The following is a 19,470-nucleotide window of genomic DNA, read 5'->3' as shown; positions in this document are numbered from 1 at the left end:
TACGGACTAGTCGCTACACCACTTAGCAGTGTCAGTCTGCGCTTCTCTCACAGCACGTGTACGCCTTCAGAGCTTTGAGAAGTAGGGTAGACGATGCACAGAATTTTGGGTATGGGGTACCTGTTTCTTTGGTACGCTAACAATGGCGACCCAGTAGTTTGATGATTCAAGCAGAAATTGTTTGCGGATTACCAGCTTTAAATTTCATTCTTTGCAAGACCCATCTAGATTGGCTTTTGTTTCTGTGCTCATGGGTAGTGACCCTGAGTGCAACCGTGGCACCGTATATAGAAAAGATATTTAGCGCATACAGGACGATATATCATTTCACAGATACTTCCCGTTCATATACCTTGATTGTCGCGTACCCACAAGCCCCGCCACAGACTTTCCATACTTTCCACATCGCCAAACAGACTTCAGGCCCAGCCTTACGAGGAACCTTTAAAATTGTGGAAGACGAAAGTGCTTCGAAACACCAAATGCGAAATCATTTCGCCCTGGGATACACGCAAACCCAATAGAAGTAACCGAAAACTACAACAAATCATGGCTGAACTTGATCCCCGCATCAAACTGTCCCGCTTCTTAGCTGTTTCTAAAGACATCCAATACATGATCTACGAGGTGCCTCTCACCGAAACGCATATTCAGCCTATGACAGATATGGTCCTAGGATCCGCCTATGAGGTGATCACACTCGAACCTGCAATCAAATAAGTATCACGCAAGGTTCTCAAGGAAGCGCCAGAAGTGACACGCCGCCGAAGCCTTGAAGGTGGGCTTGTCATACATGTCTGTAACGATCTTGGTGCCCCTTACCATTGGGAGCTGTTCGAAACACTGAATCAGGCTTACGTATTCCACCAACATCATCTGAAAAGCCTCGGTATTGATGCACCTGTCCCCACAGATGTCAATGAGCAAGCTGAGCGAGCTCAGCCAATTGGCTTGCTCAGCCAATTGAGCGGAGGCCAGCAGCTCGCTCGGCTCGCTCGGATTGGCTGAAACAGGGCTGTCAGCTCGCTCGGCTTGATGGGCTCAGTCCCGATTAGGAAAGTTATATAGAAACCTTGGTGTTGAGTTTCTCAGCTAATATCCCACTTATGTACACCGTATTTCGCGTCCATCTCCTCATCGCTGATAGCCTCCTTTACAGGCACCTCACCACTGCCAAATCTAGCTCTTATCCATCGTCGATCGCACTGTATTGCTGCTAGAAGTTGCGGAGAAATGCTGCGCCGACGGGGCTCGAGGAGGTCACCCAGCTCGCTGAATAAGCGCTCACACTCACAGCTTGAGCCTGGGATTGATAGCATGTCGATAGCAAATTTGCTAAGGCTGGGGTAGCGATCGCGGAGTCCTACCCAGTATTTTATAGGGTCGACGCCCTCGCTAGCGATCGGTTCGCTGCGTTTCTAAGCCTCATATTCATCCTCCTCGTTCTCCGTAAGCCCTGCCGGCTTAATAAAGCTGTTAATAGCGTCTTCTATATCATTGTGCCTAACTTTAGAGCGTAAGCGCGGCTTCGGTAAGCTTTTGTACTCCGCCCACAAATGTTGAAACTTGCGGTTGCTGCTCTCTAGCCAATCAGGCTTATCCGCCCACGCTGCGTCAAGGTAGCTTTTGTAGCGAGGATGAAGGATTATAGCAGCATAGTAAGCTGGCGAGAGGTCGAGCTTGTTGTAGTACTCGCGGGCTTTAACTAGGGCAGCGCGGAGGTTGATAGCAAGGTGGTCTTCGGGTGACTCTGTATGCTCATCATAAATGACGTCTTCATAGCTTTGCAAGCGGTCCTCATAGACTCCAAGTAAGTATTCAAATACTAGAATAACCTCAGCGATTGCTCCAAAAGCACCGCTTTTGCCGCGGCCTTCAAGCCGTTTTGTAGCTTGTTTTAGTGGCCTAAGCACATCAATATACTCAGCAATCACCTGCCAGTCATGGGCATTGATCCCATCAGACCTCATCCAATCCGGCGCTGCAGGCAGCTTGTTGTTACGACTTCGGGCGTACGCGTCTTCAGTTTCAATCTTCTAAATATGGTAGTTGGCGTACCTATTAACCGCTAATTACAACTCAACAGCGCGCTTAAAACACGAAACGTAAGAGTTATAGCGAGTAACAACTAGCTTAACGGGCTCCTTGATTTTGTGCTGTTCTGTTGGCGCGTTGACAGGCTGGTCCCTAATAGCGAGCTTCTGATACTTCTCAAAAAGAGCGTACTGTTGTGGTGTTTTGATGTAGTTAATAACCGCGACAAGCACTCCTAATGGTCCATCGCCTCGCCAAGTAGCCATATTCTCAGCTTCGTTCACGCGCTCAGTCTCCTCGTTGTCGTAGGACTCTTTCTCCTCACCCCAGAGTAGCATCTGGCCAATGAGATTAAGCGTATAAGGACCGCAGCGAAGGCGACGCTCAGTAGCGCTAAAGCCTATCTGCAAGGCGAGAGTGTTAATCGTGGTGTTGTTGTTATGTGCGTTGTCGAGGACGAAGTAACCGAGCTTGCCCACAGTGATTTCGAACTGCTTGAATATTGCCATCACGACCTCAGCCATAGCCTCGCCGGTGTAGGCACCTGTCAGTTGTGGGAGCGCAATAGGCAAGTCCCTGAGCTCGCCAGAGCTATCAACGTAGTGGGCGACGATACCTAAGTAACCGCGCTTGCCACCTTTTGTCGTCCATCCGTCAAAGCTTACATAGACTTTGCTCATTGATTCTGAAAGGCTTGCGATAACCTTTAGTAACAGGTAGTTGTACAGGCGTATAACGTATCGTGAGACGCTGTTATAAGATGCCCACAAGGCTCGTTCTGCCTCTACGCTAGCTAATTATATCATATTGCGAAAAGACGATGATTCGAATTGTGAGAGTGGGAGGTTGTTTTCGACGAGCTAGGTAACGGCCGCAAGCCTAAACTCTTGTATATTGAAGTTGGTAAGCTCGTTGGCAACAGCCTAAGAGCAGCCCTTCTGAAGGGCGCGTTCGAGGAGAGTTTCTTTCCGAGGAGCGACGGTAGTGCGCTTACTTGGAGGCTTCAAGCCATGAACTTTCTTGTCTTCTCCGAGATGACGTGCTGGCGCTGATGGAGACTGCGAGACGTTATGTATGCCACGGCCAACAGTAGTGAACTTGTGCTTATAGCAATAGTGGCAGATCCACGTAACTTTTGCGACGTTGCTGCGCAAGGCGATGCGATAGCCATGGCTGTATACCCAGCTTGCTCGGTTCGAAAGTGATGTGGGCGGCTTGCAGTGCTTTGGGTAGCGACTCTAATTAAAGCCGTCGTATTTGTCCTCTACCTATACGAAACCCTTGTCGACAGCCTCGCTAGCTGCTCCTGAAGCTGCAACAGTGGCATGCTCGCTGCCCTTAGGTGGTGGGATGATCGTCTCTTCGGCGCGCGACTCTCGGAGGGTCGCTTCAAAATTTGGTGCTTGTGGCGCGGCAACGAGAGCTTGACGCGGCGACAGCGGTGGAGGAGGTGGAGATGGTGAGAATGGCTGAGTATCGACTAGCACAGGTTGGCTGGCAGTCCCGCGATGACGCGCTGCGACTCTAGGGCGCTTCGAAGTTGTCGCGATTTCTAGAGCATTAACGCATGTTCTTTTTGCTGGCATTATAGCAACGGCGAGGTAGATAATAGCTGCAAATAGAGACGCGTTGGTGGAGTATAGGTGAGTGTGGTGGGTGATAAGTAGTAAGTGAAGTGTCGCAGAAGGAGAATATTGTTGCCAGGCCGTTAGCCGGAAGTTTAGTAGCTTATTTGCTAGAAATATAGCAAAAAAGAGTGTATTTTAGGTTATAACTAGGTTTCGAACTTACGCACTACACCTAAAAATCATCGTGAGATTGCCCCTCCACCAAGTCCTTCAGCCCCAAGTTTCCAACCGCTCCATCCAACCAAGCTAAGCAAGCTGACTGAGCGAGCGCCTATCCCTAAGCTCGCTCGGCTTGCAAGCGCGCACTGCGCGCTCAGCTCATTCGGCTTGGTCAAAACGTCCAAGCCGAGCGAGCTGAGCGAGCCGGCTCGCTCGTTGACAAGTATGCCTGTCCCTATCACGACAGCACTTGTTACGCAGGATTTGTTGCCTTCCACCTGGCAGCTGTTTGAAACCCTTTCATGAGGAAACAAATGATATGGACAAGTCGAAACAGCTGCTCTATCAGTACTTGGAATACGCCATGAAGAAAGTTCGTCGAAATGCTCGCGTTGAATTGCGGATTCTGGTCTGCGAACGAGGCTTCGAGGCTCTAACGCGCCAGGGCAACCCAAATCTGTCACCTATCACTGGAAAAAGACTTCAAATGAACATTGTTGTAGTTGCCGATAGTGATTCTACACGGGGAAGCATAGTGTTGCAGGAGCAGCACGCCTCCAGAACAGCTTCGCCAATAGAGTTAGATCACATGCGAAATCCATAGAGGATGATCTTCTATGACTCAGGAAAACAACCCAAAAGACTGGGTTTGCGCCATCTCAACAGAATCCAGTAGCTGACCTCGTCCAGCTCAGCGATCACCATTCCGTTCATCCTAGCTTCTTCGTTACAAAATCATACAGCAACAACTCAGCATGACGATATTTAGTCGAAGAATCTACATTTCCAACTACAAGATAACTAGAAACAAATATTCGTTCCCGAATCTACAACACCTTCCTCATCGCAACTTACATTGCTCTCTTCAACACACCGCACAGCCTATCCCACCACCTCAACTTGAACATCCGCGCCGTCTCCTCCACGCTCGCTGTCTCATACAAAACTAGATAGATAAGCGCAGAAGGCCGAATCATCATTCTATGATATGCCTCGAAACTAGCGCGCGTAGCTGTAAGGGGCTAGACCCCAGCGGCTGTATCGATGACGATACACAGATGACTGATCAAGAGATGCCTTGTAACAGAGTGGATTTGACAAAGAGCTACAAAAGGATGCTAGCTGTACATAAATACAGGAGCGGACCGAAGATGGGCCGAAGTAGAATTAGATGGATGATGACAGAAACCTATAGATGTATCTCGAAGGAATCGCATGACGACAGCTACGCACACAGCGTAGCGCATGTAATAGGCTCAGCCTGTTACAGTAGCCTCATCCTTTACCATGACAACCATCTGATAATCCAGATTCTTGCAATGATCCCTCGCATGTCTTGGAAGAAACTGTGTATTAGCCCAGGTATGGAAACGTGTATCTAGGTCATCCCGGTCTACGTACCATCGGATCTGGACTTTTGCGTTTTGACGGAGCTGAAGCAACATATTGCTGAGCGCGGCTTTTAAGTCTTCGGTAAGTTCGGCGAGTCCTAGGCTAAGGCCGTTGTTCTTGTTCAAATAGTAGACCAACAACAACAGGAGTTCCTCTAGGTAAGAAAAGGTGAGTCGGTCGAGGGCGGTGGTGGCAGTGGTGTAGTCTGTGATGTTGGGATTTTGTGCTTCTGATAGGACAGTAAGGAGCCTATTAAGCAGGTTAAGTGTGAGATCATTGTTGTCTAGATGGGCTGGAATGCTCCCAGTAGAAGTAATGCCTGGGGTTGGCTTCACGGCAATGACAAGGTCGCTGCGGGATAGTAATATGGCGCGCTGGATGTCGAGGTATACTCCGGCTTCCTGGTTGAGATACTGGCTCGTTTGCCGGAGGTTGGAGACTTGGGTGTAGTCACTGCAGGCCATGTAGCCGCCGGGGAATGACAGATTGTGGAAGGTTGGTTCAGGGAGAATGTCATACACCATGCGGCGGATGTCATGAGGGAGATCAAGGAATGAGCTGGAATTGGTGGTGATTCCAACATTAGTCGAGTCTCCTCCTTTGACTGCTGCAGTCGAGTCTGTGGACGTCTTCCGGGTTGCCCCAAAGGTCAAATCTTGAATACCTTTGATGATGCAGTAAATCATGGTGTGAGTTTAGTTCTGATCTCCGAGTTGTGTGGGTGTGAGAACTGGGGTGGAAGTATAAGCAAGTAAGCTTTTTCCCTATGCAATAACGATTCATAATATCCACCCTCCAAGGGCACGGCGCTTTACCATGTTATTCACTAACATATCGCTTCTACGATAATCTCAGTGAAGAAGCTCTATTGAGCTTTTTCACTCTTACTTTACCTCCGCAATTTCATGTGCTTTCACCACAATCAAACAATGTATTGCAATTCACGTGTCAGATCACTGTTTTTTCTACATATTGAACCAAAACACTACCATAGAACGTGACATTGTGAGCCAATGACGTTCTTAGAAAATTCGAAAAACATCATGTATTTAGAATAAGTATGTTAAGAGTTGGATTCATCGTTATGTTGCATACGATGATCCAATAGATCATGATATGTTGCCTACAGTGGAGATAGGATGAGAAACGCATCTCCTTAGAAAGGTTTTGTAGTACATAGAAAAGATAGCATATACGGTTGATTAGAAACTAGGTTTCGAAGATTCAAAAAGAATATGTCAAATTGATGCTGAAGTCATGATCGGACTAGAATGTAAGCGTTCACTGAGAGGAGGGAAAGAGGGAGGGGCCAGAAGGGCCTTGTCAGCTTATCACCTCTTAGCACTAACCGCATCTCTCATACCGCCGCAACTTTGAGATATAAATGTGGCAATGATTAATTAACCTTGAAAGGATAGATCCTGTTGGTAGGGCTATAGCACTAGTGCTGAAAGGAAATAACGATAACTAGGAATGCATTCTGTTCGGTGATGGTTCTGATTGATTGTCTTGCGAAGGAGAACTATGGAAGAGCTAGATATAGGAGGTCTGGTCTGAGCGCTGCTCGGACGCCGCGATCAGTGCGCCTGCTCGCGTGACCGAGATCCGTGCGGCCAATCGCGTGGCTCAGATATCGTTGATATCTGTGATCCGACAGATCCAACATTATTAGGCCGAAAGATCGTCTCTAGGTATACAATTGGACCGCCTCTTGTACACTAGAAATCGTGGCTGGTGAATCTTTTCAAGGAACAGGAAAATGCAAGCAGTGTGGAATGAATGACTGTAAGGTGATGCGCAGATCGCTTCAATGTGGATCGCACGTGGTAGCAGGACGACATGAGGTCCGAGGTTGGGGCCGAGATAACAGGTAAGCCGAAGAAAGCGTCAAGCTTGTCCGAGAGATCTTCTCGACAACACAAGGGGAAAGCTGTAAAGACGCTGCGAAATAGTTGTCGGATGTAACTCTTGGCTACCTAGGATGTCTTGCATTGTGGGGGAACAGCATACCTGCCTCCGCACTGTACAAGAAGGACTTCAAACACTACGATTACATCGACGCAGCAGATTCGCGATCGGAGAGAACTGCTCGTATCCATACCAACCATGCGATACGGCGGAGCATGAGCTGTCCCAACACTAAGATACGGTACTGACTGCCCCTCTACTGCTGATCTTATCCCCTGAACTGTTGTACCACGGCGAGTAAGACCTGTCAGCATCAACTATGAAAACGCAGAATCTCTTCCCTCGCATTCCACCGTTCCAGTCTCACTCCACACATAACATCTGACTTGGTGAAACTTTCATACACCTTCCTTATCAATTAACCTCTGGATTTATCCGTCAAATAATTCAGAATGAAACACCTTATATTAGCCCCGCTTCTTTTCCCTTCGCTTGCGCTCGCAATCTGCCACAGGATAGATACCTGTAAAGTGAACTCATATTGGCCAAAGGTTCTATTTGGTTCACGCTGTGCTCGGAACCAGTGCTTCTTCAAATCGCGTATATCTAGTTCATCTGGTTGATTTGAAAAGATGTGTACTTTGTAATGTACCTTGTGTCTCAAGTTCAAAATACAAGCTCGATACGGTGCAAATCCCTGGAATGCCAATATTTTGCCCGTCTTACATGGAACCTTGCAACGGCTCGCTAATTCCTTTTTAAGTTTGAGAATTGGAACTATACGTGTGAAGTTGTCGAGGGGGGCATCGATGGCGGCCTCCGGGTGTGCTTTGCGATATATCTGGTCGTATTGGTGGCCGACATGGACGTTCTCCAGGACGGCCAACAGTAACTTTGTATTATCAATGTAATAACTTTGTACGTCATACATATATACAATGGAGATATGCGATATGATCTTGTCGAAGTGGGCCTTGACCTCATCATGTAGGGCATGGTTGAGTAGGAGCATCCTAGTAGGGGGGCGCAAGTCTTCAATCTACACACCCTCTACCACACCCTCTCCTTTGAAGGATATTAGAGGGCATAAATGGTATTCAGGAAGGTAATCGTATACTATGAGATGAATGTCTTTGGGAAGGTCGCTGAAGTAGAAGGTATCGTTTGCCGTTATCGTGGCGTAGTTTTTCTGAAAGGTATGATGTGTTTTAGTAGCGTTTTGATTGTGCGTTAAGTAGTCTATAGAGTTACGGTGAGAGTGCTGTGCCTTCTAAGTGTCGACTCTTAGAGATATTACGCGACACGATGCGGTATATCGAACTGCGGGGCACACAGAGGGCGCGTTTGAGCGCTTGATATGATTTGAATAATGTTCTGGAAGATTTGAGATTGAAGATAAGAAGTGTTTTATATTAGAGATATTATGGAAGGTAGTCGATGTGGTGGAAGGCTGTGCTGTCTTTAAGACCACTTTTATAGCCAACGTCTTGCTGACTTATGACGGTATTAGGTAGTTAGTACTCCACGCTAAACCGCATGGTCTTGTTAACGAAGACCTTCCTACCACCACAGACACAAATAGGTCTAATAAGAGAAAATCACATGCTTGTATTTATGTGCTATAAAAACCTCCTGTCTAGATGTCTAGACAGCAGAGATGTCAACAAGCAAGTCAAGCTGGCTTGATTCTTATCGATTGCAGATCACAGACCATTCTCTGGGACGTGCCACTGTGCACGAGCCTCTATATTGTCTGTGATCTGCAATCGATAAGAATCAAGCCAGCTTGACTTGCTTGTTGACATCTCTGCTAGACAGCCCGCCTACTACCTACCAATCGTCGCGCCTCTCCACATCCTAGATATTACCCATTTCCTTACTCTTCTAACCGATCATTTCCAAGTTTAATCGTTCCCTAAATCTTCTGTTCCACAAGCCTTTCCATCTTTTCTAAGAACCGAGCTCTTTTTGTGTATGCAACACCAGCACAAACCTATCTACCTAATAATTCAGCCGGATGACAACCTGTCATAAGATCTAGGAAGGGACACTAAAAAGTAATCTTTACACATTCCGAATCCGATCAAACAGCGATTCCGAACTCGGAAACTATGTATATATCCAACAATCGACGTTGTGCATCCGCATTCAAGCATGGTTTAATGATTGCGAATATTCTAGACCAAATGATCACCTATATCTGTTAACTTAAAACAAGGAATTAGAGTTATATGTTTGTTACCTAGGTATTTGCGAAAACGCGATAGGCATATATAAACCGTCATACGCCTCCGTGTTCTTGTTAATAGTAGCCAGAGCTACACTTGTGAGGGTATAGACGGTCCTAGTGCGCTCAACTTCACGCGCTGGACCAACTTCAGCGACGTTCAGATAACATTCGCCCTATCGGATAGTCAGTTCGTGGATCTTACCTTGACGCAGTTCTGGGAAGGTTTGAAGGAATCTAAGAACAAGACTGGCTTTAAGCATGAGGGTAAGGAGGGAGAGTACAAGGTTCCGCAGGAGCGACACGTGGGAGAAGCATACAGAGCATGATAAGCGGTATTTTGTTAGGATGAAGACTAGGGAGTTCCCGTGGGATAGGGCTTATGTATACTTTGATTTGTAGGATATGTCAGTAGTCTTCTCTCTAGGCTTGGACCGGGATTGCTTTGATGGGGTTGTTTTGTGTACATGGGTGTTATTAGGCATCTGGGAGATGTTAAGGGCCTCGGAAATTCTGTAGACACTTCTTGTGGGTACTATTGATAACATGGTTGGCAAGCGAGCGGCCCACGCAAGCGAGCGGCCCACCCCACCAACTTTTGCAACTTCAAAGCGATACATCTCAACAACGCGATAATATTATTGCTAGATATTAATACAGTAGATTACTCTATATTAATAGTATTAGTGTTGCATGTGCGTGAGTTGTGCCCAGTCTCCTTGCACCTGGTGCAGCGCCTTTGAGCCCGCTGGCTGACGCCTGATCGTGCTCCTCCTTGACGCTCTTTATGAGCAATCTGCTGGTCAGCCTTATTTTGAGCCAGTATATCCTCTCCAGCTCCTTTTGTAAGTACTCTATGCTTCTGTATACGCCTTTTAGAGCGCCGCCTACGCGCTGACGCTGCGCTGTTGGCTTTCTCAAGACTAGAGATCTAATCCCGCATTAGCTTAGAAGAGAGCATTATTACCTCAGCGCCTTTCTTTAGCTAGTCAATTGCTATAATAATTGAAGCTGGTGATGAGCTCTTGTGCTGGCGCACGCGCTCACGTATAAGGCTTGACTGAGCCTTAAGCTCACGCGCGTTGCTCGGCGTTTGAGCTACCTAGGGAGCCTCTGGTAGAGCTGCTGGAGGAGTAGGTGTACGCAGCTGTACATCTACCTTTGATAGAACAGCCTCTGGTTGTAGAGGAACAAGGCCTGCGCCGCGGAAGGCTGAGCAGATGTTGGCTGGCGTGAAGGCGCGATTGAATGCTATCTTAAATGCTGGCAGAAACTCTAGCTTAGTGATGTGGTTGATGTGGTTGCGCATAAGGCTCTCCACCTCACGGCTGTACGCGCGCTTCAATGGCGAGAAGCAGCTAACATTAAGCGGCTGGAGTAGGTGGGATGAGTGAGGTGGCATACAGAGCGTGTAGATGTTGTTCTCTTTGCAGAGCTCCTGGAACGCTAGAGATTGGTGGCTCTTATGGCCATCAACAATAAGCAGGCGACGCGCGCCTATGCTACGAGCCTGCGTGTGAGCGTTAAAGTGCTTTAGCCACTCAACTCTAAGCTCATTATTCGTCCAGCCATTGTCGCTGACTGCGATCGCCTAGTCGCGTGGGATCTCAGCTTCCTCGTACCAGGCTGATAGGTGGTACTGGCCAGCGAAGATGAGGAACGGTGGGACTGACCAGCCAGCAGCGCTGATAGCAGCGATCAGCGTTACCTACTCGCGATTGCCTAGCTAAAGAGTCTTCGGCCTACCTCTTCTTTCTGCTCCTGTTATAACTAGCTGCGTTGTAATCTTGCCTATTATAAAGCCAGCTTTATCAAAGTTGTAGACGTCCTCATCGCAGATGCTGTACTTAGCTTTTGTCTCCTCTACAAGCTTAAACCAGGTCCTAATTAGGGCTGGATCCTCACATAGAGCTCTCTGCCTATCGTACGCTTGGTTAAAACACGTCCAAAGACTGTCTGTACGCTTGACAAAGTTGGCTGGCTACTTCTGCCCAACCTGGCCAGCGCCGCGCGCAGCTAGCAGCTTATCAGCCATATCACGTATAGCTGCGTAGGTAGGCGCAAATCCACGCTGATCTAGCTGAAGTATATGGCTGATAATCACCTCCTCTTCTCTCTGGGTAAGCTTCCTTGAGTTGGGCTGGCAATCTGCGCGCGCAGGCTTACCAGCGCGTCGGCGTCGGAGCGTCGTTCGGGGGACTTCAAATGTCTGCGCAGCATCTCTTATAGACTGAATTTGGCTTCTATTAATAGCTGAGATTGCAAGGTGTATATTAACCTCAGAAGAGGTTGGTGGGGCTTGAATTGGGGGAGCCATGATAGGGAGGAGTTTACAAGGCGCAGAAAGTTGGTGGGGTGGGCCGCTCGCTTGCGTGGGCCGCTCGCTTGCCAACCATGTTATGGATATATAGTTTATGTTTGCGAAGGTTATGGATAACTAATAGTAATGTATGCCTTCAATAGTATTACATGGTTTGAGTAGATGACATGACATCCTATCTACAGGATGAAGGGCCTGTTTCTATAGGCAGGCCCCAGCCATTTATATCATAGATTCGGCCCGCACGTCTCGACAAAGCAAGCCTACGACAGCTGCAGCGAGCATGGTTATTATAGACTTACCTACACTGCACTACTTACCAACTCGGCCGCACACGGCAACGGTAGAGTTTGTCGTTCCCTGAAGAATAAGGTATGTACGCCGGGTCTGACAGGTGCCTGGCAGTTTGCTACAGGACTATGGGTAGTCGCGGATGACCGGCTTGCATTCTTCAGCGCTGTTATTACAAAAAGAAAGGGCGAATACAAGAAATCTTAATCTCGGAGAGGTCTAAAGTATCGAACAGTCTGCACGTATAAAATCCTCCATGCGTGAATCACAACAAAGAAGTCCCCCCATTCAACATCACCCCAATCAGTGTTTCCTAAAATACAGCACCGCCCACCCCAAAACCCGATAAACAAACACAATAACTAGCAAAAACCCCACATACTTCCCTTGTCCACCCGTCCCAAACCCATACACCCCCAACACAGCCTTCCCCTCAACCAAGCACTGCTCCTGCAGCCCACTCGGATACAAGCAGTGACACCCCCCACTAGCCAGCCTCTCACAGCTATAATCCCTCCTGCCAAACTCATTAACCATCATACCGCGAAAGACGTAGGCCTGATAATCAATATAGTGAAAAACATAACGCCAGAACGGATTCAGCGTCTCGGGCCTCACCATAAACCCATTCACACACATCCAGAGCCCATTCGCAAACGCCGTCGCCGCAAGCGCAACGACAAAGATGGGGATAAGACTAGCGAGGAACACAACCAGTGATTCCGCCGCTAGCAAATCGAGGAAAAGCCACAGCACCCACATCCAGAAGCCCTCGGCTGTGGGGTTGAAATTGCCAAGCCAGTAACTCACGACAGAAAACAATATAGTAATGAGAAAAAGATACGGCAGCCCCACAAAGAAATTCGCAATGGTAAAAGCGAGGGGTCCGTATAATCCATTTGCGCGTTCCTTTTGGTAGAGGGACAGGTCCTCGAGGAACGCGGGGATGTACGCAACGGCCATGAATGACATGAATGCGCCGCCGAAGAAAATTGCATTGGTAAAAGCTTGGATGTTTGATTGCAGTGGTGCGAGGCGCAGCCAGATTGTACCCATCATTATGGCTAAGCCCATGTACATGGCTATGCGGATGCCGTAGGCGACGACGTCGCGGTAGGATTTTATGAACGATCGGTGCATGAGGGTGAGGGGTAGCGTGAGCGGGTTAGCGCTGGTGCTGTGGTCTGGGAGGGCGGGAGTGGGGTGCGTGGTCGTGGTCGTGGAGCGGATGGCGGTTGATACGGAAGCTGCGTCTATGGAGTTCACCCATGAGGTGTGCAGGTGGGTGAGTCGGGTAGATGCCGCATCGATGTTGTCTGAGAAATCTGTGTTTACGAGTTCGATGACGAATTCGGCGGGGTTGGTGTAGAGAGGCATCTTTTGTTGTGGCAAAGTCAGATAGATGTTTTGCGGTTGATAAACTGGAATTGGATTGTGTTCAGTTTTGACTTGACGACTTACCTCATATCCTAGGCCGGCGAAATAACTTTTGACTTTCTTTACCTCGCCGTTGTATACCACCTTGCCTCTACTCAGCAACATGAGCTTATCGAAAAGCTTGAATGTCGTCGTCGACGGCTGGTGGATGGATGCGATGACAAGAACCTTATATTTCTTGGCCACGTCCCTTACAAACTTCATTACCTCGTAACTCGCCGCAGAGTCCAAGCCGCTAGTTGGCTCGTCGAGGAAGAGGATCTTGGGGCTAGTGATGAGCTGGCTGGCTACACTGACGCGACGTTTCTGGCCACCTGATACACCTTTGCGAATCGGCGTACCGATCAACGTGTTGGCCTGGTTCTGGAGACCAAATGACGCAAGGAGACTAGAGATGCGCTCTTTTCGGGCTGCTTTGTTGATGGAACTATCGAGCCAAGGTCAGTCAGGGGGCAGAGTGAGAAACGCAGAGAATACATACCTTGAAAGTGCGAGTTGCGCCGCAAAGTACATTGTCTCTCTCACAGTAAGAGAACCGATAAGAGCATCTTCTTGCTCGACATAGCTGCTCAGCTTTCGGAATGAGGCTAGAGTTGTGGGTTCGTCATTGATGCTGAGATGGTGCTGGATTGTGGCTTTTGGCATGGCAGCCCGGTGGGCAAGTACGTTGAGTAGGGTAGTCTTTCCAGATCCACTCGGTCCCATCAAGGCCATGACTTCACCAGCTTCCACAATGCCACTGACGCTTGACAAGATATCAATGGGTTTTTTCGAGCTCCGGTCATTGACAGTGACAGTGACATCTTGCCAGCTAAAACTTTGAACAACATTGTTTGTTAGATGTGCAAATTCTGTGCCTATAGCGTCCTTTTCAACATCGTGAGAGTTGTTTGATATCGACATATCTAAAGGTCAAGGTGCGAGACGCCAGTCACAGATGTGACAAAAGTAAAAGACGAACAGGGGTGATTACGCAAGGTTGTAGGTAGTACAAAATTAAGAAGACGGGCTGAACATATGAAGTGTATGCACGTCTGATACGTATATACATACATCCTGTCAACCACCAGATCTACACTCCTCAGGCGTCCCGTAACGGTCCGGCTCATACGCCCATCGGCGAGCACAATCCCCCGTAAGCGGAGACGAGGAACAAGAAGACTCAGAGCTGAGATAGCAGTCTCCAGATTTCAGGCCAAACCACTCTCTAAAAGGAAACGTTGGGTCCTGAAGTGCACACAAAACAGTATCAGCTATTACATGGCTTGGTAATAATTGCGCTCATGCATGTAATACCCAAGCTTCGCGTGGGTTGATGATGACGGCCAGTAATGCCTCGCTATTTTTACCGTTGAATGTGCTCGACTGCGCATGTCCAATCTTCTTCGGGGTCTTCGAGCATGTGCCCAGATGCTCCGCGGCTTAGCGCTGGGGCGTCGACTGCCTTTTATCACAAGCGGGCAAGACCTCGCTTGCGGTATCTGAATTAGACAGACGCACTCGTCGCTGCAGGGGAAACAGAGGTGATTAGATTCGGGGAGTCGTGACGAAATGCACAGCACACTGAACTTTCTCTTTTCCGTTGATCCCTTCACACTCTCCCATTACGCGCTACTGATGTTCCAAATTTCCCAATCCAAGACCCTCTGCATTTAGGCGTCCAGCCAAGGAACTGACATAATAGAACATGCATGATGTGACGGTGCGGTGGGTGGCATGATTGGATTCGCTCAGCTGAAGACCGCCAGGCTGGTGAGGCTGAGGTCGCCGCCCATCCCTGTTCTGTCGGCGACTTCTGGAAGCGCACGGGCGCCGCTCGTGCAACATCGCCGACTGTTTCGAAGCAGAGATGCAGAGACGTTGTAAAGGGCATGTTACAAGAAGTTGTATCGTGTGTATATATCCAAGTGCAATGGGCACTCGTATCGCATGATGGCTTTGCGAGTGCTTGTTCGCCTGAGAGAGACGCTGTGCTCTAGAAATGCTGCAAAGATATGCTGACCTAAGCTTTGCATCCAAAGAATCAAAGCCTTGTATATTCTAGGCTAAATGGGAATAGGTGACGCTGACCATGAGACAGCCCACGGCTAAAGAAGGTGATGCAAACATTCGAAAACGATTATACTACATATCTTACTGACGATTTCCGTCAGTACATAAACTCACTTATCTCCAGCAACTGTGCATCCAGAGCTCTCTTCGCCTGAACACTGGCCTCCCTGTTATCACCATTGACCCTTTCCTCGTAGGTCATTTGTAGTAGTTTCTTGACCTCTGCCTCTCCAAACCTGTCTCCGGGCACACCAAAGCTTCTGCCATACTGTTTCGCCCGAGCAATAATCGCATCTGGGCCTGCAGTAAACAAATCAAAGAACAGAGCAGCATAGGGCAGGGTAGCTCCATCTTCGATATTCTTCAGGTTCTGTTGCAGAACAAGAATGTTGAGCTGCATTAGCGCACACCCATTCGTGTTCATGCGTTCTATCTTGGAAGTACAGAGACTGAAGAGGTAAGTGTCCATTAGTACGGCTAGACCACGTGTGATGTGGCTGTATGATGTGACAGGGATATACGTTGATACTGCGGTATCGAAAGACACGAGCGTCGAGTTGAGGGCGAGGATTGCTGGATCGGGATCGCTAAGTAGAGTATCGATGTAGATGCTAGGTTGTGTGCTGGCGTTGAGTGAGTAGAGGATTGTGGCGCGAATCGAGAGATGCATGGTGCGCAGAACGCGATTGCTGAGGGATTTGTAGGTTGAAACGACTGCATCAAATATGCTGCGACATGTTAGTATACAAAGCATGTTTGGGAGAAAAAGTGCTTACGTGGCGGTTTCCGCGCTAAGTGGTAGATAGACTGCGGCGCCTTCCGGTCTGGGATCAGAAGAGGCGAGCTGAGTCCACCGCCTATTGTGTCTTTGGCCATTAGATTCTGCACTGTTTGGGTCGGAGGCGCGGTCGCTGATGTGTCGTAACTGCGCCGTCTTTGTAGCTAGCCATTTCATACTTGTGTATAACAAGCAGAGGCTGACAATGGTCTTCTTGTCCTGAATCATGTCGGCTTGATCCAGGGGCTCATCTGCTTCTACAGCGTCAATAAGGAGAGCAACCTCTTTATCTATAGCTTGTTTCAGATTCTCGCGGTCAGAGGGATCTGTGTGTATCAGGCGAGTGATGAGCTCCTCCATTTCATCCGACTCAGCCCAAACAGCTGGTGCTTTCAAGCGGCGATCGCTGGGTGTGGGCTTTGAGCGGCTCACAAGGGCGTTGTACCAGTCCATACATTTCTGGGCATATGTATCCATTTGGTTTACGATGAGTTGAGAGAATGCTTGATCGTGTGGGAGGTTGTCAAGCATCTTGCAGAATGCGGTGATGAGGGTAAAGAATTGCGCAGTGCCCTAGATTGTTAGCATGGATACAGTTTGTTGGATAGACGCCTTACCTTGAAGATTGGCTTCTTGGAATGTTTCGTCCAGTGCGGATCTTCGGTGAAAGCGTCAAGCTCCATGAAGGTCTGAGCACAGAGCTCTATAAGAGTCTCATCCAGCTGTGGATGGAAAACGTTCACTAAGAAGTCATCCAAGAAGGAAGTCAAGGTACTCATGCTGATGTCGGCGTTCGAGGGCACAACTTCCTTCAATCTGTTTAGGAAGTCTAGGGAAGGTGGTAATAGGATGCCCATGTTGAAGACACTTGGCTCGACAAGCAGCTTGTGCCCAGTTGCACTTCCGTCGAGGTTGGCAGTTGTGTTAGTAGTTACCTCTTCTAATCTCTTTGAGTCGGAGACTAGCCCAGGCACAGATGTCTTCAAGATGAGTTCGAGGTCTTCCCGTTCTTGTGACAGCTCAGGTGCTTTGGTGTCTACGTCGGACAACTTGAACATGCGCTTGTTCCTGTCTCGAGGCGCACGCGAGAAGGCGCTGTCAGCAGATGTCTGACCCGGGCCGTCCCGATAGGATGCCTCGCCATCAGTGGCAAGATAATCGTGGAGAAGTGATCGAATCTAGGTCTCATTAGTGGAATTCCGAATGTTATGCTACGAGTGGCTCACTTCGCTTTGGTATAGCTTCCACAACTCCTTGAAGCCACGAGTGAGTGCCGTATTCGATGAAGCTCTGTTCTCCCGTCTGAGGATGCCCGCAACAACGTCGTGTACAACTCTATGGCTTTCCGCAATGGCTTCGAAGCGTGCATAAAGAGTCCACATCAAGTCATTCAAAAGAGTTGAGCGAACATCTTCACTTTCAATCTCAGTCTTTGACTTGCCGCTCTTCTTTGCAGAGTATGCTCGCAATATGCTCGGATGTCGTTGGGCTACTTCGTTGTTGGACTTGTCAACAACCTTGAACAGCTCGACAGGTAGCCTTTGCTCGATGGTATCTACCGCCAGGTCTAAGCGGTTCATTTTGTTCAGTGCTTCAATGACAAGCCGTATGTACTGAAATGTGTCGGATTCAGGGTTATGGGCAGAGTCGTCGGTCATGTCTTCGGAGGTATCAAGACCATCGAGGTAGTAGTAAAGTAATCGACCTCTGGCATCAGCCTGGGCACGCTGGGAGAGGTCTCCCTTGATCTGGTTTTGGGCATATTCCTTCCATCTATCCTCGCAGTATGGTGATTTGAGGTAAAGATGGCTGTGGAGCTCCTCGACCAGGATGTCTGTGAGAGAGACTTCCTGGTTGCTCAGATATGTACGAAGGTCAGAAAGAGCGCCAATCCTTTCCATTTCCGTCTTCCGAATCATTCGTAGAGCGTCTTGTAGGATATCTACGGCAGTCAGAAAGCGCTTTTCTGATATGCGAGCCTCGAGCCTTTCAGGGATGAGCTGTAGCTTTTCGATTGTGTCGAGCATTTGCAACATCTCATCGTAGTTCTGGGAGGTAGTTGCAAACTCTCTGAGTTCAGGCTTGGCAGTGGAAAGCTGCGACTTGGCCGCAACGAGGGAGCCCTTTAATGTCCTGACGCGGTGCTGGGAGCTCTGCAAACTGGACTGAATTTGGTGAAAGGTACCGATGGAGCTATTGAAACCCTGGTGGTGCTCGTTGACGATGCCCTTTAAAGCGTTTTGCAGTTGATCGTGCGTCTGTTGGAATTGGCCAGCTTGACTTGCCAGGCCAAGTGAGCTCGAGTCCATGAGCTTCAGGGCTACTTCGATGGGCACACATTGGTCTTTTGTCATAAAGTCCCATTTCTGCTGGATGTATTGCAAGACTTCCTCGATAGCTTGACTTCCCGGTCCAGGATTAGGACTCCTAGGTACTCTGCCATTCTGACGTTCTCCACTGCGACGTTTGGCCGGGCTGCGGTCGAGACTGGTTGGCCGCATTACCTGACGCGGGCTCTCGTCGCGGGCTGCATATCCGCCTCCTCCATAGCCCGTTGGCCTACGCTCTCGTTCGCCGCTAGGCCTCCTATCCATCTCTTCTTCTTGGGCGAGACCCCCGTATCCTCCAGGCCGGCGGGGACGGTCATTGCTAGGTCGGGAGCGTTCGCGTTCATTGCTTGGGCGCGGTGCGTAGTCGTCTGGCGAGGGATTCAGGCCTCCATAACCTCCAGGTCGCCGTGGTCGCTCCCCGCTTGGGCGACCGTCATAGTTTGGGTCGGAGGGAGGAGCATATCCATTGTATCCCCCGCCATTATAGCCACCGTTGTCATTGGCATAGCCTCCATTGGCACCCGCCCGCGAGTAGCCTGGATTGCGCGACATGGCAGATTTAGATGTCGCGGCGTATTCTGAGTCTTATAGGCGCACACACTTGGGTCATCGTGTGTGCATCGGAGGTTTGCGCATCGTTTGGGCTATGGGGTGTGAGTGAGGACTGTTGCGGGGAGCTCGGGGGTGTAAGTTGAAGTAGCAGGGATCACCGGGCGTCGCGAATTGGGGATGGTGACGGTGAGGTTGATGCAGCAAACGGTTCATACACAATAGACGTCAGTGACCATGTGAGTGGCTGCACCACGTCAAACACGCAGTCGTGTCTTTTCTCGTATGAAAGTCGGACCAGCATCACCGTCGCGCCAAGACATTGATTCCGCACGTCCTCCCGGTTCCGCGCTCCCTGGACGCAG

The 19,470-nt window shown here is 49.0% G+C and overlaps 6 protein-coding genes across 6 annotated transcripts; all 6 read right to left on the bottom strand.

Annotated features, from left to right (window-relative positions):
• Window positions 1-723: 723 nt before the first annotated feature.
• Window positions 724-1,319, bottom strand: PtrM4_016490 (uncharacterized protein; the record flags this gene model as incomplete). The annotated part of the gene is made up of 2 exons (XM_066103231.1): window positions 724-1,004; window positions 1,115-1,319. 2 exons carry the CDS (start codon window positions 1,317-1,319, stop codon window positions 724-726), a joined length of 486 nt encoding a protein of 161 aa, XP_065965433.1.
• Window positions 1,320-1,418: 99 nt separating this feature from the next.
• PtrM4_016480 (Dimer-Tnp-hAT domain containing protein) lies at window positions 1,419-3,620 on the bottom strand (the record flags this gene model as incomplete). Its single annotated transcript, XM_066103230.1, has 4 exons — window positions 1,419-2,036; window positions 2,085-2,827; window positions 3,029-3,272; window positions 3,309-3,620. 4 exons carry the CDS (start codon window positions 3,618-3,620, stop codon window positions 1,419-1,421), a joined length of 1,917 nt encoding a protein of 638 aa, XP_065965432.1.
• Window positions 3,621-5,077: 1,457 nt separating this feature from the next.
• Window positions 5,078-5,899, bottom strand: PtrM4_016470 (uncharacterized protein; the record flags this gene model as incomplete). The annotated part of the gene is made up of 1 exon (XM_001931549.2): window positions 5,078-5,899. One exon carries the CDS (start codon window positions 5,897-5,899, stop codon window positions 5,078-5,080), a length of 822 nt encoding a protein of 273 aa, XP_001931584.1.
• Window positions 5,900-10,450: 4,551 nt separating this feature from the next.
• On the bottom strand, window positions 10,451-10,750 carry PtrM4_016460 (uncharacterized protein; the record flags this gene model as incomplete). The annotated part of the gene is made up of 1 exon (XM_066103229.1): window positions 10,451-10,750. One exon carries the CDS (start codon window positions 10,748-10,750, stop codon window positions 10,451-10,453), a length of 300 nt encoding a protein of 99 aa, XP_065965431.1.
• A 1,745-nt stretch (window positions 10,751-12,495) lies between these two features.
• On the bottom strand, window positions 12,496-14,299 carry PtrM4_016450 (CcmA, ABC-type multidrug transport system, ATPase component; the record flags this gene model as incomplete). The annotated part of the gene is made up of 4 exons (XM_066103228.1): window positions 12,496-12,517; window positions 12,597-13,336; window positions 13,421-13,823; window positions 13,878-14,299. The coding sequence occupies 4 exons, from the start codon at window positions 14,297-14,299 to the stop codon at window positions 12,496-12,498; spliced, it is 1,587 nt and encodes a 528-aa protein (XP_065965430.1).
• Window positions 14,300-15,545: 1,246 nt separating this feature from the next.
• PtrM4_016440 (putative Exocyst complex component Sec8) lies at window positions 15,546-19,108 on the bottom strand (the record flags this gene model as incomplete). Its single annotated transcript, XM_066103227.1, has 4 exons — window positions 15,546-16,176; window positions 16,225-16,799; window positions 16,844-17,404; window positions 17,453-19,108. The coding sequence occupies 4 exons, from the start codon at window positions 19,106-19,108 to the stop codon at window positions 15,546-15,548; spliced, it is 3,423 nt and encodes a 1,140-aa protein (XP_065965429.1).
• Between the last annotated feature and the right edge of the window lie 362 nt (window positions 19,109-19,470).

Source organism: Pyrenophora tritici-repentis, chromosome 1 (assembly GCF_003171515.1).
Source record: "Pyrenophora tritici-repentis strain M4 chromosome 1, whole genome shotgun sequence".
NCBI classification, from domain to species: domain Eukaryota; kingdom Fungi; phylum Ascomycota; class Dothideomycetes; order Pleosporales; family Pleosporaceae; genus Pyrenophora; species Pyrenophora tritici-repentis.
The sequence above is the reverse complement of the archived record's forward strand: the minus strand, read 5'-3'. Positions and strand labels throughout refer to the sequence as shown.